Source organism: Cucurbita pepo, chromosome LG12 (assembly GCF_002806865.2).
Source record: "Cucurbita pepo subsp. pepo cultivar mu-cu-16 chromosome LG12, ASM280686v2, whole genome shotgun sequence".
Taxonomy (NCBI): Eukaryota; Viridiplantae; Streptophyta; class Magnoliopsida; order Cucurbitales; family Cucurbitaceae; genus Cucurbita; species Cucurbita pepo.
The window spans coordinates 3,647,516-3,666,533 of NC_036649.1; the positions used below are offsets into that span (position 1 = coordinate 3,647,516).

The following is a 19,018-nucleotide window of genomic DNA, read 5'->3' on the forward strand; positions in this document are numbered from 1 at the left end:
TCACCTTCCATCTTGATTCTTGTGTTATGCAGGCTTGGCTACAGGGAGGATGATTGGCTCGGGTAAACAATTCGGAGGTCTCTATCATATTTCTTCATTTCCAATCAAATCTTCTACAAATCAAGTATCTCAATAATCTGATTTGAGGCATTTACACCTAGGTCATCCTTCTTCTTCTCGTTTTAAATTTCTAGCTGATCAATTGCATCTTAATAATGCTACTCTTTCTCGTAACTATAGTATTTGCCCATTAGCAAAACAAACTAGGTTGTCTTTCCCAAGAAGTTCAATAACAACCCATTCTGTCTTTAATCTGTTACATTGTGATGTTTGGGGACCACATAAAATTTCAACCCATTCTGGTTTGCGTTTTTTTCTCACTGTTGTTGATGATTTTATTCGATGTATTTGGGTTTTTCTTATACAACACAAATCAGAAGTACATCATTTGTTTGNTTACAACATATTGTACAAGCCTTATCTGCACTCAATCATCGTCCTTTAGGTAATTTTGATAATAACATCAATATTGCAGGTTTGTTTCAAGTATCTGCATTATCTATTAACTCTACAAGTTCTAATCCATGGATTCTCGATAGTGGAGCTACGGATCATATAGTATCCAAAGCTTCTGTTATGACTGAACTAAAGGCTACCACCATATCTACGATAAATTTGCCTAATGGAGGGACAACACATGAGTCACATACTGCAATGTTTCCTTTAATCCTGACCTTAAATTAAACAATGTTTTATGTGTGTCTTCATTCAATTTAAACCTAATGTTCATCAGCAAACTTACCAATGACTTGAAATGTTATGTCACCTTCCATCTTGATTCTTGTGTTATGCAGGCTTGGCTACAGGGAGGATGATTGGCTCGGGTAAACAATTCGGAGGTCTCTATCATATTTCTTCATTTCCAATCAAATCTTCTACAAATCAAGTATCTCAATAATCTGATTTGAGGCATTTACACCTAGGTCATCCTTCTTCTTCTCGTTTTAAATTTCTAGCTGATCAATTGCATCTTAATAATGCTACTCTTTCTCGTAACTATAGTATTTGCCCATTAGCAAAACAAACTAGGTTGTCTTTCCCAAGAAGTTCAATAACAACCCATTCTGTCTTTAATCTGTTACATTGTGATGTTTGGGGACCACATAAAATTTCAACCCATTCTGGTTTGCGTTTTTTTCTCACTGTTGTTGATGATTTTATTCGATGTATTTGGGTTTTTCTTATACAACACAAATCAGAAGTACATCATTTGTTTGTAAACTTTGTTAAATTCGTTCAAACTCAATTTCATACTACTATCAAGATAGTTAGATCAGACAATGGGACTGAGTTCGTATCTTTGCAACCATTTTTCANCTACGGATCATATAGTATCCAAAGCTTCTGTTATGACTGAACTAAAGGCTACCACCATATCTACGATAAATTTGCCTAATGGAGGGACAACACATGAGTCACATACTGCAATGTTTCCTTTAATCCTGACCTTAAATTAAACAATGTTTTATGTGTGTCTTCATTCAATTTAAACCTAATGTTCATCAGCAAACTTACCAATGACTTGAAATGTTATGTCACCTTCCATCTTGATTCTTGTGTTATGCAGGCTTGGCTACAGGGAGGATGATTGGCTCGGGTAAACAATTCGGAGGTCTCTATCATATTTCTTCATTTCCAATCAAATCTTCTACAAATCAAGTATCTCAATAATCTGATTTGAGGCATTTACACCTAGGTCATCCTTCTTCTTCTCGTTTTAAATTTCTAGCTGATCAATTGCATCTTAATAATGCTACTCTTTCTCGTAACTATAGTATTTGCCCATTAGCAAAACAAACTAGGTTGTCTTTCCCAAGAAGTTCAATAACAACCCATTCTGTCTTTAATCTGTTACATTGTGATGTTTGGGGACCACATAAAATTTCAACCCATTCTGGTTTGCGTTTTTTTCTCACTGTTGTTGATGATTTTATTCGATGTATTTGGGTTTTTCTTATACAACACAAATCAGAAGTACATCATTTGTTTGTAAACTTTGTTAAATTCGTTCAAACTCAATTTCATACTACTATCAAGATAGTTAGATCAGACAATGGGACTGAGTTCGTATCTTTGCAACCATTTTTCACTTCTTGTGGCATTGAATTTCAGCGCACTTGTGTCTATACTCCACAACAAAATGGAGTCGTAGAACGTAAGCATCGTCATATCCTAAATGTAGCTAGGTCTTTTCTTTTTCAGTCATAGGTTCCACTTACTTTTTGGGGAGAATACNATCAGCAAACTTACCAATGACTTGAAATGTTATGTCACCTTCCATCTTGATTCTTGTGTTATGCAGGCTTGGCTACAGGGAGGATGATTGGCTCGGGTAAACAATTCGGAGGTCTCTATCATATTTCTTCATTTCCAATCAAATCTTCTACAAATCAAGTATCTCAATAATCTGATTTGAGGCATTTACACCTAGGTCATCCTTCTTCTTCTCGTTTTAAATTTCTAGCTGATCAATTGCATCTTAATAATGCTACTCTTTCTCGTAACTATAGTATTTGCCCATTAGCAAAACAAACTAGGTTGTCTTTCCCAAGAAGTTCAATAACAACCCATTCTGTCTTTAATCTGTTACATTGTGATGTTTGGGGACCACATAAAATTTCAACCCATTCTGGTTTGCGTTTTTTTCTCACTGTTGTTGATGATTTTATTCGATGTATTTGGGTTTTTCTTATACAACACAAATCAGAAGTACATCATTTGTTTGTAAACTTTGTTAAATTCGTTCAAACTCAATTTCATACTACTATCAAGATAGTTAGATCAGACAATGGGACTGAGTTCGTATCTTTGCAACCATTTTTCACTTCTTGTGGCATTGAATTTCAGCGCACTTGTGTCTATACTCCACAACAAAATGGAGTCGTAGAACGTAAGCATCGTCATATCCTAAATGTAGCTAGGTCTTTTCTTTTTCAGTCATAGGTTCCACTTACTTTTTGGGGAGAATACATTTTAACTGTTGTTTATCTTATAAATAGAACACCATCACCATTGTTATTTAACAAGACACCCTTTGAAGCACTCTACAAACGACCACCTACATTTCACCATCTTAAAGTTTTTGGTTGTAAGTGTTATGCAACTGTAGTACATCCTAAGCAAAAATTTGAACCTCGGACAATTCCTTGTGTTTTCATAGGATATCCTTGTGGTCACAAAGGTTACAAGTTGTATGACATGCAATCTAAAACATTCTTTATCAGTCGTGATGTTAAATTTTGTGAAGATGATTTTCCTTTTTCATCAACTTCCAAACTTTGACATTAGCTCCTTCGANGCTCGGGTAAACAATTCGGAGGTCTCTATCATATTTCTTCATTTCCAATCAAATCTTNTCCTCCCCCTTCTATTCCTTCTATTCCTTCGTCGTCTCCTCCTCCTTCTATTCCTTCTCTAAATTCATCAGTTCCAGATTCACCAGATTCACCCACTAAACCTAATCTTATCCCACCTGATACATCAGTTCCACTCCGACATTCTACTCGTACCAAACAACCTTCAGCTTGTTATAATGATTATGAGATGTTTTCTGGAGCCAATCATTTAACCTCTAGCTCAAGTCTCAATACTAGCACCAGGTATCCCCTTCATCATTACCTTTCATACTCTCATTTTTCTCCTACTCAACGTGCTTTTCTAGCTCTTATTACAGCCCAAACAGAACCTAAAACCTATGATGAGGCAATTGGCGACCCATTATGGCAGCAGGCTATGAATGATGAAATTGCAGCTTTTGGACGTAATCATACTTGGTCTCTCGTTCCTTTACCACCTGGCCATAAAGCTATCGGCTGTCGTTGGGTGTACAAGATTAAACACAACTCTGATGGTTCTATTAAATGTTATAAAGCTCAACTGGTAGCAAAGGGATACACTCAGGTTGAAAGTCTTGATTACAAAGAGACATTTTCTCCTACAGCGAAACTTTCNCAATTGGCAGATATTTTCACTAAAGCTTTGGGAAGACATCAATTTGATTTTTTGAAAGACAAGTTGGGCGTGATTGACATACACTCTCCAACTTGGGGGGAGTNACCACCAGGTATTCGCCGACAGGGGGAGAATATAGTATGTCGACTCCATAAATCTTTTTATGGTTTAAAACAGGTTTCACNTTTGGAGAATATATTATTTATGGAATATATCTTAGATATTATATCTTAATATTTCTTCTTTATGATTTGATTCCTANTTTAAAACAGGTTTCACGCAATTGGTTCTCCATATTCTCTACCACTATACAAAATGCAGGCTATACTTAGTCCAAAGAANGATTCCTAATATATTTTATTTTATTCTCAATATTTAATTAATTTATATTTTTCTTTATTGGTAGGTATTAGTTTCTAGGTTGTATCCTATTCAANTTTACTAAGAGTAAATGTACTTCTTTCACTGCAACTCTTATCCATGTTGATAATATTCTGTTGACAGACAATGATCTCAAAGAAATTCAACATCTCAATACTAGTTTACGCGAGAAATTTCTTATAAAAAAAATTAGGGAATTTGAAATATTACNAAAAGCTTATGAATATCAATGAGAATAAACACTTTCGATTCCAATTCTATTTCTATTTCTCATTCTTAACACAATAGCATTTTCTTCGCATCTNTAGGGAATTTGAAATATTACCTAGGTATTGAATTTTCTAGGTCTAGAAAAGGAATCTTTATGACTCAAAGGAAGTATGCTCTAGACATTCTTCAAGACACAAGTCTTCAGGAGCACGTCCATAAAAATTTCCAANTTCATTAAAATATATTGTATGATTGATGTCTCTTGGTTCATAACAACTTATTTACCCATGGCCTTCTTCTGTCCTAGCAAATCTCCGATTTGATTACACTCCAACAATATTCATACAAAGTAGAAGGCCTTATATCATCACTTATATTTGTTAGATAGAGGAATTCTCAAAGACGGAATGAAAATTTCTCCCTTTCCATTTTCTGTCACCAAAATCAAGAGTGTGTCATCTACTATTGTTTATGATTCCTTTACAAAAGCTATAAAACTCATGGAGACCAATATAATGTAGTAAGAATCATCTAAAATCATTTACTATACATAAAAAATTTAACCATAGAAATTTCCATAAAATTCTATACTTATGATTTAAAGTGAATTCGACCCATATTCACTACATTTATTTTCTAAATTTGGCTCACAATCTCTAATAAAAGTCCTCATAAATATTCACAATTAATGGATATATTTTATTCATCCATCTCCATTAGAATTATTCCTTCAATCCATTTACAACTAACAATAAATTTGAGTTATTTGTATTTTACCCATCTAATTTTAGAAAAACACATTAATCAACCCAACCTATAAAATTTTCATTTATTTGGATCCTTTAATTTTTTTAACACTAAAACNATATATTTAACCGTTACTAGGCCTGACATAGTGTATTCAGTTCGTATGCTTAGTCAATTTATGCATGAACCAAGAAAACTACATTGGGAGGCAGCTCTTCGAGTTCTGAGATACATCAAAGGTACTCCTGGCCAAGGACTTCTACTACCATCTGAAAATAACTTGAGATTACAAGCATATTGCGATTCAGACTGGGGTGGTTGTCGAACTTCCAGACGGTCTATTTTTGGGTTCTGCATTTTCCTTGGAAATTCAATTATTTCTTGGAAGTCTAAAAAACAAACCAATGTGTCCAGATCATCAGCAGAAGCCAAGTATCGAGCTATGACAAATACTTGTTTAGAGTTAACTCGGTTAAGATACATTCTCCNTATAAGCCTAACCCTATGAAACTATACAACAGATGTATTGCAAGGCTTTCTTCGTCCATCCCACCCATGCCAATGTAATATTGAAATTATAGATTAATTCATNTATTGTGATAATCAAGCAGCATTACACATAGCAACCAATCCAGTTTTTCACGAATGTACGAAACACAATGAAATAGATTGTCATATAGTTCGAAAAAAATTACAAGCTGGAATCATCAAACTGTGTTATGTTTCGACTAAAATGCAATTGGCAGATATTTTCACTAAAGCTTTGGGAAGACATCAATTTGATTTTTTGAAAGACAAGTTGGGCGTGATTGACATACACTCTCCAACTTGGGGGGAGTATTGAGATATAATATTTGGAGAATATATTATTTATGGAATATATCTTAGATATTATATCTTAATATTTCTTCTTTATGATTTGATTCCTAATATATTTTATTTTATTCTCAATATTTAATTAATTTATATTTTTCTTTATTGGTAGGTATTAGTTTCTAGGTTGTATCCTATTCAAAAGCTTATGAATATCAATGAGAATAAACACTTTCGATTCCAATTCTATTTCTATTTCTCATTCTTAACACAATAGCATTTTCTTCGCATCTTCATTAAAATATATTGTATGATTGATGTCTCTTGGTTCATAACAACTTATTTACCCATGGCCTTCTTCTGTCCTAGCAAATCTCCGATTTGATTACACTCCAACAATATTCATACAAAGTAGAAGGCCTTATATCATCACTTATATTTGTTAGATAGAGGAATTCTCAAAGACGGAATGAAAATTTCTCCCTTTCCATTTTCTGTCACCAAAATCAAGAGTGTGTCATCTACTATTGTTTATGATTCCTTTACAAAAGCTATAAAACTCATGGAGACCAATATAATGTAGTAAGAATCATCTAAAATCATTTACTATACATAAAAAATTTAACCATAGAAATTTCCATAAAATTCTATACTTATGATTTAAAGTGAATTCGACCCATATTCACTACATTTATTTTCTAAATTTGGCTCACAATCTCTAATAAAAGTCCTCATAAATATTCACAATTAATGGATATATTTTATTCATCCATCTCCATTAGAATTATTCCTTCAATCCATTTACAACTAACAATAAATTTGAGTTATTTGTATTTTACCCATCTAATTTTAGAAAAACACATTAATCAACCCAACCTATAAAATTTTCATTTATTTGGATCCTTTAATTTTTTTAACACTAAAACATTACAAAAAGTGCAAATGTAAGAGGGAGGTTACAAACTTAAAAGACATTTATATTTTAACCTCTCTCCATGGTAGAATTAAATCTTCTTTTCCAACTCCCAAAATGAATAACTCCTTCAATAAATATGCATGTAAATTATTTATGTTACACTTGTGTTTTCTTGATTAAAATATTTCTATAAATAGCTACTATACTTGACTTTGTAAGGTAAATAATTTTCAATTCAACAATGGCAAAAGAAACTAGCACACTTGGAGCAATGGTGGTCCTCTTGTTAGTAGTAAATTTGCAAGGCTTTGTTCGAGTTACAAGGGCAGATGATGACTACAATTCACCGATATGGGATAGGTGGCTAGACGAAGATAGAGCTTACTATTTAAGACCGTGCTTGAATCTAATGAAGAGTGCAAAATGTCAAGTTCAGCTCTATAATAATTACTTCAATCTTAGTAAGGAGGAATTGGACTTAAATTGTTGTGTTTTCGTCAAAGTCATGGGAAAGAATTGTGCTCTTGATTTTGGGGGTTGGTTCAATTATCCAATTTTTGAAGTTTATAAGCCTAACCCTATGAAACTATACAACAGATGTATTGCAAGGCTTTCTTCGTCCATCCCACCCATGCCAATGTAATATTGAAATTATAGATTAATTCATATGATCTATTAATAATAAACTTGATAACCTTAAAAGGTTTCTATCTTTTTAACTTTTCAATTTAATCTCTTGTTTTTAATTGTATTCAAATAGAATATGATCTCAATCTTACTCACTAAAGATAAAATTAAAATCTTAAATAACAACGTTTAACCACTTTAGATGCTTATATTGGTAAATTGAATGAATTTTCAAATATGTTGTAACGGTTAGGAATCACAGATCTCCACACCAATGGTATGATATTGTCCACTCTGAGCATAAGCTCTTATGGCTTTGCTTTGGGCATCCCCAAAAGATCTCATTGTGGGGTCCTTAAGATTGGTCAAACCCCTAACGAACTCCTCCATTTGGTCCACCTCAGCCGGTAATGAAATCTCGAAGTTCATGCACTAGTTTTCGTCATCCCTCCACACGTTCACGAGCATCGTCATGGCAACTCCGAACGGCAAAATGCAGTTGACACGTATACCATAGCAGTCAAGTTCGCAGGCAGTGTTCTTAGTGAGGCCGACAATGGCATGTTTGGATGTTGTGTAGGCGTGTGGACCCATTCCTCCTGAAACACCTGCCACGCTAGCAGTCGAGATTATGCAACCGGTAGCTCTAGGTATCATCACAAGCGTCGCGTGCTTTATGCCTAATGCGACGCCTTTGACGTTCACACACATCACCCGCTCGAAATCATCGGGATCATGAAACAGCTCCTGTGACGTAAAACTACCCATAATTTTTCTATCCTCCAAATCTCCTGCATAAAACACTAAAACTTTTGCAACATTCCCTCCCTTAAGGCTTCAGAGCTCGTCAGGATCACTTTAATCAGAACGAGTTGGATCATTCTAAGTTCATGATCCCAACGAGTTGGAACATTCTGAAGGCTTCTGATTTTTCTATTAAGAAAAATACCTATAATTTTTTGCTGAAATCATCAATAAAAATTAGAATATACCACATATGTCTGAAGAAGTTGGAGTGGCTTTAATGCTCTCCACATACTTTCACGTGGGAATGGTCTTCTATTTTGCTTTCCCATCAAACAATCTTCACATAACAAATTAGAACCATACAAGTTCTGGCAAGCTCTGTCTGATCTTCCACATCAGAAACGATTTCTTGAGATTAGTAGTGAGTGAGTTTCTTTTGTGTCGTGAGTAGTTTGTGACTCTGCAAGTCTTGTGTCGAAAGAGCTTGTTTGGTATTACTGAGGTATATACACGATTGGTGATTTCTAAATTGTTGAAGGAATCAAGAAACTCAACAACAATAACAACAATAAATACAACATGTGGGCAACATGCATGATGTCCTATTTACACGGACATGATCTTTTGGGGATCGTTGGCGAGTGCGAAACTACGCCGCCAGAGGATGATTCTAACGGCGCCTTGCGCAAATGGAGAATCAAAGCAGGCAAAGCAATGTTTGCCCTAAAGACCACAATCGAAGAAGGGATGTTAGAGCATATTTGGGATGACAAGACACCGAAAGAAGCATGAGACACGTTCGTGATGTTGTTCTCAAAGAAGAATGATACGAAACTACAACTTCTAGAGAACACGTTGTTGTTAATTTCACAACGTGACATGACGATTGCTCAGTACTTCCACAAGGTCAAGTCGATCTGTCGGGTGATTACTGAACTAGACCCAAAGTCCGCAATTGGAGAAGATCGAATGAAAAGGATCATTATCCATGGATTGCAACAAAAATATCAACGCTTCATTATTGCTGTACAAGGATGGCCCACTCAACCATCATTTGAAGAGTTCGAAAATTTGTTAGCCAGCCAAGAAGTCATGGCTAAACAAATGGGAGGCATCACACTGAAGAGTGAAGAAGAAGCACTCTACACAACTAAAAGCAGGAGCAAAAGTAGGTCGTCTACCAAACGTGGATACAATGGTGACAAAAGAAGAAGTCACCAAGGAACTGCACAACCAGAGAGAGCTCAGAAGAACGATAACAATAACTCTAAAGAGAAGAGATTTAAGGGCATTTGCTACAATTGCGGGAAGAAGGGCGACATGTCTAGAGACTGTTGGTCTAAGAAAAAATCTGTCGAAAGCAATATGGCATCCTCAAACATGGAGATGGAGGAATGGGATGCAGAGGTACTGTATGCCATAGAAGAGATGAGCTAGCACTCAAGGCGATGATGGGAGACCATATTGATTATGAGAATGATTGGATCATTGATTCAGGATGCTCAAACCACATGATTGATGATCAAAGTGGTGCAATGGAAGAGGAGTGGCCCTCAGAGAAGGAAGTATTACCAGGCCTTGAGCAAACTGAAGAAATTCTTCTACAGAACACATGGGAGCAAATTGAAGAGATTCTTCTACAGAACACGGGGGAGCAAACTGTACATATTTACTTAAGTGTTGATGTGCCTGGAGATTCAAGTGACACTAGTGTTGGTGAGCAAGAATTGACTCAACCAAGTGAACCTAGTGAAAATGAAATGACACCTCAACAACTCAGACATTTAGAAATAATCCTAAAGTCAAATCCAGAATATGCCAACGCAGTAGAAGACGAAGTTAATGAGCCGGAGACATATGAAGAAGCATCACAAAACTCAGCTTGGCAGAAAGCGATGGAGGAAGAAATTATAGCCCTGGAATAAAATCAAACTTGGGAATTAGTGTCAAGACCAAGTGGGCTTACAAAAGAATGTGTCTCTCGGATGGATCAATCGAAAGATACAAGACTCAACCTGTAGCTCGAGGGTTTTGTCAACAATATGGACTAGACTATGATGAAACGTTTAGTCGAGTGGCGAAGATCACTATCGTACAGGTTCCTCCAGCACTTGTTAATAATGATTCGAAATTTTGGCAGATGGATATGAAGAATATTTTCTTGCATGGAGAGTTGGACCAGGAGATCTACATGAACCAACCAAATGGATTCGAAAATGAAGTTGGAGTCAATAGTCAGTATGTGCGAAGTCTAAAGAAGCCTCATTTGGATGCAGCCCGCAAACCTTGAGATATGTCAAACGATATCACGATACTCGATGGTCAAGCATCAAGAATGTGTTCAAGCTCAGTTCGAGAATAATTTCTTGGTGTAACAAAAGACAACCAACTATATCATTGTCAACTAGAGAAGCAGAGTACAGAGCAGTGGCGGGAGCAACTTAGGAATGTACATGGCTGAAACTTCTGATGAAAGATTGACACTAGAAAGTTGACTATTCGATACAACTTCAATGCGACAACCAATCTGTGATTTGTCTAGTAGAAAATTCGATGTTTCATGGCAGAACAAAGCATGTGGAGGTGCACTGTCATTTTATTAGAGACAAAATCTTGAAGGAAGAATACAAATGACCAAGTGGTAGACTTGTCTACAAAAGAGCTGAATACTTGCATAAATGAGAGCTTTCACTATGGTGCACCGAATGAGAACTAGTGCTGAGGGGAGTGTTAAAATATCATCACTAGCCCAACTATTGTATGAGTGACTATATTTATGTTAAGAAAATGATTTACGATTTTAGGAATAAATTTAGGAAAATGATTAAGGGATTTAGGAATAAATGTAGGAAAATGATCGACGGATTTAAGAATAAATTTAGGAAAATGTTTTAGGGATTTTAGAAATAAATTTAGGTAAATAATTTAGATACTTGAAAACATTGAGAAATTTTAGGAATTGAATCTAGTATAGATACCCCTCAACTCTACTTAGTTCATCATGCGAAGAAATCCCAATCAATACAAAGTAGTAGTTTCTACAAATCTCTTCTCGATTGGTTTTAATAAAAAGTGTGCAAGTGTTTCCCACAGAGATTTGTGTTCAACAATGGGTTGGTTGAAAATAAGAGAAGTTCGGTGCCTCGCCGGAATTCTCGAGTTTTCTGGCGATTACATATATATTTTTCTTTGTACCGTTTCACATTCATTTATGCTTGCTCTAGGGTAATCACTTTTAACCAAGTCAATTCCCTTTACCAGGACACACCCGTGTCTAATTAGCTCAACCATGAGTCACTATAACTATGTCATCGAGGCACACGCACATGGCTAAGTCAAGGACACGCCTTTGATATCACTTTTTAGGGGCACTAGAACCATCCATATCCATAATCATAAAATTGGCTTTACTTTTAGTTTCACCCAAAATATCTCATACTAATGGAGATAAATGTCCATCACTTATTTACCCATGATCTTCTTTTTTTCTAGCAAATGTGTGATTTGATTACAATCCAACAATATACATACAAAGTAGAAGACCTTATATCATCATTTATATTTGTTGAAGAGAGAAATTCTCAAATACGGAATGAAAACTTCTCCCTTTTCGTTTTTGTCGTCAAAGAGTGTGTTCTCATCTACGATTGTTTATGATTCCTTTACAAAAGCTATAAAATTCATCCAAACCAATCTAATGGAGCAAGAATCATCTAAAATCATTGACTATACACGAAAATTTAACGATAGAAATTTCCATAAAATCCTATAGTTAGGATTTAAAACTCTAGTGAATTTGACCAATATTCACTACATTTAATGGATGAAAGTCCTCGTAAATATTCACAACCAATCTAATTTTAAAAAAAATACATGAACACATTCCACCTATAAAATTTTCATTTATTTGAATCGTTTAATTTTTTTTAATACACCTATATATATTAAAGCATTACAAAAAGTGCAAATGTAAAAGGGAGGTTACAAACTTAAAAGACATTTATATTTTAACCTCTCTCCCATGGTAGAATTAAATCTTCTTTATCCAACTCCCAAAATGAATAACTCCTTTAATAAATATGCACGGTAAATTATTTATGTTACACTTACGTTTTTTTGATTGAAATGTTTCTATAAATAGCTACTATACTTCACTTTGTAAGGTAAATATTTTTCAATTCAACCATGGCAAAAGAAACTAGCACACTTGGAGCAATGGTGGTCCTCTTGTTACTAGTAAATTTGTAAGGCTTTGTTCGAGTTACAAGGGCAGATGATGACTACAATTCACCGATATGGGATAGGTGGCTAGACGAAGATAGAGCTTACTATTTAAGACCGTGCTTGAATCTAATGAAGAGTGCGAAATGTCAAGTGCAGCTCTATAATAATTACTTCAATCTTAGTAAGGAGGAATTGGACTTGAACTGTTGCGTTTTCGTCAAAGCCATGGGAAAGAAGTGTACTCTTAACTTTACGGGTTGGTTCAATTATCCAATTTATGAAGCTTATAAGCCTAACCCTATGAAACTCTACAAAAGATGTATTGCAAGGCTTTCTTGGTCCATTCCACCTATGCCACTTTAATCTTGAAATTATAGATTAATTCTTATGATCTATTAATAATAAACTTGATAACCTTATAAGGTTTCTTTATCTTGTCTTTAATTGTATTTAAATCGACTATGAGATAAAATGAAAATCTTAAATAACGACTTTTAACAACTTTAGATGCTTACATCGGTAAATTTAAAGAATTCTCAAACATTATATAACAGCTAGAATTTCTACGGCCTTAGATTAGTTTGAGTTCGTTATTATACATATACATTTATGTCATTTTAAAGTACAAGAACAACACCATGTATGTCACAAACCTTGTATGGGTATCGTTTAAAATCAAAAGACAAAAAAAAGAAAACTTCATAAATAATGTACCGAGTTTACAAACAGATATAAGAAAGGTCTAGATAACTTCATAATGAATTATTACTTAATACTATGTTATCTTANGGAATGAAAACTTCTCCCTTTTCGTTTTTGTCGTCAAAGAGTGTGTTCTCATCTACGATTGTTTATGATTCCTTTACAAAAGCTATAAAATTCATCCAAACCAATCTAATGGAGCAAGAATCATCTAAAATCATTGACTATACACGAAAATTTAACGATAGAAATTTCCATAAAATCCTATAGTTAGGATTTAAAACTCTAGTGAATTTGACCAATATTCACTACATTTAATGGATGAAAGTCCTCGTAAATATTCACAACCAATCTAATTTTAAAAAAAATACATGAACACATTCCACCTATAAAATTTTCATTTATTTGAATCGTTTAATTTTTTTTAATACACCTATATATATTAAAGCATTACAAAAAGTGCAAATGTAAAAGGGAGGTTACAAACTTAAAAGACATTTATATTTTAACCTCTCTCCCATGGTAGAATTAAATCTTCTTTATCCAACTCCCAAAATGAATAACTCCTTTAATAAATATGCACGGTAAATTATTTATGTTACACTTACGTTTTTTTGATTGAAATGTTTCTATAAATAGCTACTATACTTCACTTTGTAAGGTAAATAGTTTTCAATTCAACCATGGCAAAAGAAACTAGCACACTTGGAGCAATGGTGGTCCTCTTGTTACTAGTAAATTTGCAAGGCTTTGTTCGAGTTACAAGGGCAGATGATGACTACAATTCACCGATATGGGATAGGTGGCTAGACGAAGATAGAGCTTACTATTTAAGACCGTGCTTGAATCTAATGAAGAGTGCGAAATGTCAAGTGCAGCTCTATAATAATTACTTCAATCTTAGTAAGGAGGAATTGGACTTGAACTGTTGCGTTTTCGTCAAAGCCATGGGAAAGAAGTGTACTCTTAACTTTACGGGTTGGTTCAATTATCCAATTTATGAAGCTTATAAGCCTAACCCTATGAAACTCTACAAAAGATGTATTGCAAGGCTTTCTTGGTCCATTCCACCTATGCCACTTTAATCTTGAAATTATAGATTAATTCTTATGATCTATTAATAATAAACTTGATAACCTTATAAGGTTTCTTTATCTTGTCTTTAATTGTATTTAAATCGACTATGAGATAAAATGAAAATCTTAAATAACGACTTTTAACAACTTTAGATGCTTACATCGGTAAATTTAAAGAATTCTCAAACATTATATAACAGCTAGAATTTCTACGGCCTTAGATTAGTTTGAGTTCGTTATTATACATATACATTTATGTCATTTTAAAGTACAAGAACAACACCATGTATGTCACAAACCTTGTATGGGTATCGTTTAAAATCAAAAGACAAAAAAAAGAAAACTTCATAAATAATGTACCGAGTTTACAAACAGATATAAGAAAGGTCTAGATAACTTCATAATGAATTATTACTTAATACTATGTTATCTTACTTCATTTAATGTCCAAAAATAACATTAAACATTTTTTTTTAAAGATATATGTTAGAGACAACGGACCTCTTAGTTTTATTTTATTTTTTTTAACATTTTTTAAAGATATACTATGTTACTTATTTCATCTTGGCTGTATCATTACAATTAAGTTAGGAGTATGATTCTAATACCAATTGGCAGGGACAATGACCCTCTACATATCTAAACAATGGTACGATATCGTACAGTTTAGATATAAACTCTCTTAATTTTATTTTTTGAATCATCCAAATGGCCTCATATTTATGGACATATTATTTCTAACCCCTTTTCTAACCAAATGTTGGACTTTGATCGCTCTCTGGTAATTTTTATACTAAACGAAAGACAATGAAATCTCTCATCAAAATATCCATTCATTTGTATTTACTCTCGAGTAATCACTTTTAACCAGGTCCATTCCCTTTACCAGAACACACCCCCTGCCTAATTAGCTCAACCATGAGTCACTATAACTATGTCATCAATGCACATTGATATGGCTAAGTCAGTGACACGTCTTTGATACCACTTTTTAGGGATACTAAAACCATCCATATCCATAATCATATTTTGCTATGTTGGCCTAGGAGAGATTCCACGCAAGTCTTGTGAAGGAACTCAGCGGAGATTCAAGCTAGAAATTCGAGTTTCATGAAGTTCCAAAAATTTGATAAGAACATATATTGAGTTTAAGAGGATAAACTATTGGTATAGATAGTAACTTTCAATTCTTTTAAGCATTTCGTAATCATCTTATTTTCAAGATCGCTCTCATTCATATGTGACATCCATTCATTCATATACCGGTCACAAACACAGACATTTTAGTTTAAGGATCTGTGGAGGTTGTCGGTTGACTTGAATAAGAAGGAAACAATAAAACATGGCCACATGACCTTGTATAGGGCATTCAAAGGCTAAGTAATTAAATGTGGGGAGTGATTTGAAGATGATGGAGACAATAATTGAACCCTAAAAAGCCAACTAAAATTAGGGTCAACTTTTGCAGTTGAAGCAGCTCATTAAATTATATAATCAATTCATTTGTAATTATGTTTGAGCCTCGTTTATAATAATAATAATAATAATAATAATAATAATAATAATAATAATAATAATAATAATAATAATAATAATAATAATGTTTGAGGGTTGTAGCCCTTTACAACTATTGCAACTATTAACTATGGTGCACATACATTAACAACATTTCAACTTTGTAATATATTAATTTCGATTTAATTATTTTCTATTTTTTTTAATATAATAAATGCTTTTCGAGAATTTAGGGATGTTCAAAGAACGTGATGAACTAAAAACTAGATCAACCCAACTTAATCCATTCGATTTGGACCGTATTTAAATAAATAAAAATTTTATGGATTTAGTTAGTTCAGGTAAATTGAGCTGAATCAAATCCACTCGAATTTATTATTAATTTTAAATTATACATTTTTTCTTTACAAGATATATATATATATATAAAATACGTATGTATATTTATTTTATTTCATTTTTTTTATTATTCTCCGACCACTCCTTAAAATAATTTTTAATTATTTTGAAAGGTAAAATTTTTAAAAATAGATATACTAGTAAATCTTATTTAAATGTTTAAAAATAAATAAATAAATAAATAAATAAACATTTTATAAACTAATATCTTATTTTTATTAATAATTAAGAATAAATCTCCAATTATTATTGTAACGGTCCAACTTAAAAATTTATGGTTGAGTTGAGTTGGATTCATTATTTAATAAAAATTTATGAAAATATTTCTGGTACTAACTTACCAATTTCAAAATTAAAAATTAAAAATTAAAAAAAGGTTTCCCGAAAATAAATTATTCATTTTATAAATAAATAAAAAACCAAATCTTTATGAATATAATCATAAATTTTATATATAAACTTAATGAGCCATGTTATTTTATTCAACAAAAATAATATTTATATTTTTTTTTTTTTTTTTTTTTGGCGCTTTTATTTGCATTCTAATTAAGATGGATGGAAAGCTTCAACTATATAACAAGGATAAATATTAGGTATTTAAATTTGAACTTATATGTTTGTTTTATTCAGAATAAAAAGTAAGATATTAAATGAAAATCGTTATTTTAGTAATTTCATAAAGAAAAACATCACTATATAATTAATTAATTAATATTGCATGCCTCAAAAAGTTGTTAGACCTACTCCATTTAGAAAGCATAATATATATATATATATATATATATATATATATATATCCAAATAGAACTATAAATTTTAATGAGCAATTTCTTTTTTTTGTGTTTTTTAATTTTTTTTTAATTATATAGCTTTTTATTGATGTAGACGTGAACACGGTGAAAACATAATTAGAATAAAAGAAAATTATATTTTGTCACATTTATAACGACTTGCTTTTTGAAATTCTGAATTATGGACTGTTAGGATTTACTTAGATAAAAGACTACTTATAATTTCTAATCAAATACTATAAAACACTTGAAGATGGCTCTTGGAAAAGGGCAGATTTACCCCGTCTCTCAGTCACCGATTTTTTAGTCAACTAACAAGGCATTGCTCCCTCTTAAGTTCTTACTGTCTTATTTTCCTTAAGACCGTAACTCCATGTTCTTATTTGCTCTATCTGAGCTCTCATCGACTCTTGATGAATAATACTCGTCTACTCGGCTCCCTTGGAGCATGCGTAAATCCTTATGGAGCACTTAGGTTAACCCTACTAAATTTTTCTTGCTCGGGTCACTCACCTAAATATCAGGTATCTTTGAAATCTAACTAACTATTCCTAACTACTCAACTTCTAAGACATTATGGAAAATCTTGTTCAATATTGATCAACTACAAGAGATGAGCTGACAACTCCTTGATAATAAACCTGGGGCAACCTTATGGCTGTCAAGTTACTATTTGAAGTATATATTATTTATGAAATATATCTTAGATATTATATCTTAATATTCTTTCTATAATATATTTTATTGACTTTCTCAATATTTAATTAGTTTATATTTTACTGGTCGGTAGGTATTAGTTGCTAGCTTGTATCCTATTGAAAAGTTATGAATATAAATGAGAATACACACCTTCCCAATTCTATTTCTATTTCTCATTCTTAACAGGTTTCTCACCCTGTGGGTGAGTGAGTTCTCGACTAAGGAATAGTTGGAGATCCTTTGAGCGTACCCACATGATTTCTATCTATGACACATTGTATTTTAGGGCACGACCCTACTACAACTGCTCCTAAAGGACTACTATAAATAGTTTTAGACTCTCACCCTTATGATAGGTTCACTAATAGAAACTACTAGCTTGATTACTAGTCCGCACATCGTCATAAAACTTGTGGGGAGTGACCTCCATGACTATCATCACTATACATACACGAGTTCACAATTAGGAGTGACTTGTGAGCCCTCTAATTGTCCCCGTATAGCAGCCTGTTGAACTACTAATCACGGGCTATTTAGACAAGGCTGCTCGTGGTAGTTTAGTCTTGGTGCCCCTTGTGTGTATGTTGGAAGATCCCTCACATCTATATTATTCTTACAAATCTTAGAGGCGCCCCTTGGGTTACCTAGCCCCTTAGGATTTAAGGGAACGACCTCAAATGTATTCCTTGATATTGTAAGTCCAAACCTAGGGTCACAACTGCTCATTGCCCTAACGTGCATTCATGAACTTAAGTTTATGGGTAGTCAAGGATAGTCAACGAGATTCCATGCGTAGTATCACAACCTAACAAATAAGACCGTAACACATGGCCTCTAAGCTTTCTATTCATGCTTAGGCACCTCGTTCTAGGCTTTTTAAAATTATAGTATGATATGTTAGTAGTCATTGTATTTGTTAGACATATTTATATTATCAGAAATATTAAATCTAAATTGGAAGATTAAAAAATTTATTAAATACTTAATAAAATTTAATAATGTTTAAAGCCTAAATGGATGATTAGACTAATTATAAATATAAACTTAGTTTTTTAGAATAATCAATAATTGTATGGTCGATGTGTATTGGGATACTTTTCCTTTACGATGAGTACGGACACATACACTATGAAATGGAAATGATCATCATGTTTATCATG

The 19,018-nt window shown here is 33.1% G+C and overlaps 1 protein-coding gene across 1 annotated transcript; it reads right to left on the minus strand.

Annotated features, from left to right (window-relative positions):
• Positions 1 to 8,137: 8,137 nt before the first annotated feature.
• LOC111807025 (short-chain dehydrogenase reductase 2a-like) lies at positions 8,138 to 8,473 on the minus strand. The gene has a single exon (XM_023692592.1). The coding sequence runs from the start codon at positions 8,471 to 8,473 to the stop codon at positions 8,138 to 8,140; it is 336 nt and encodes a 111-aa protein (XP_023548360.1).
• Between the last annotated feature and the right edge of the window lie 10,545 nt (positions 8,474 to 19,018).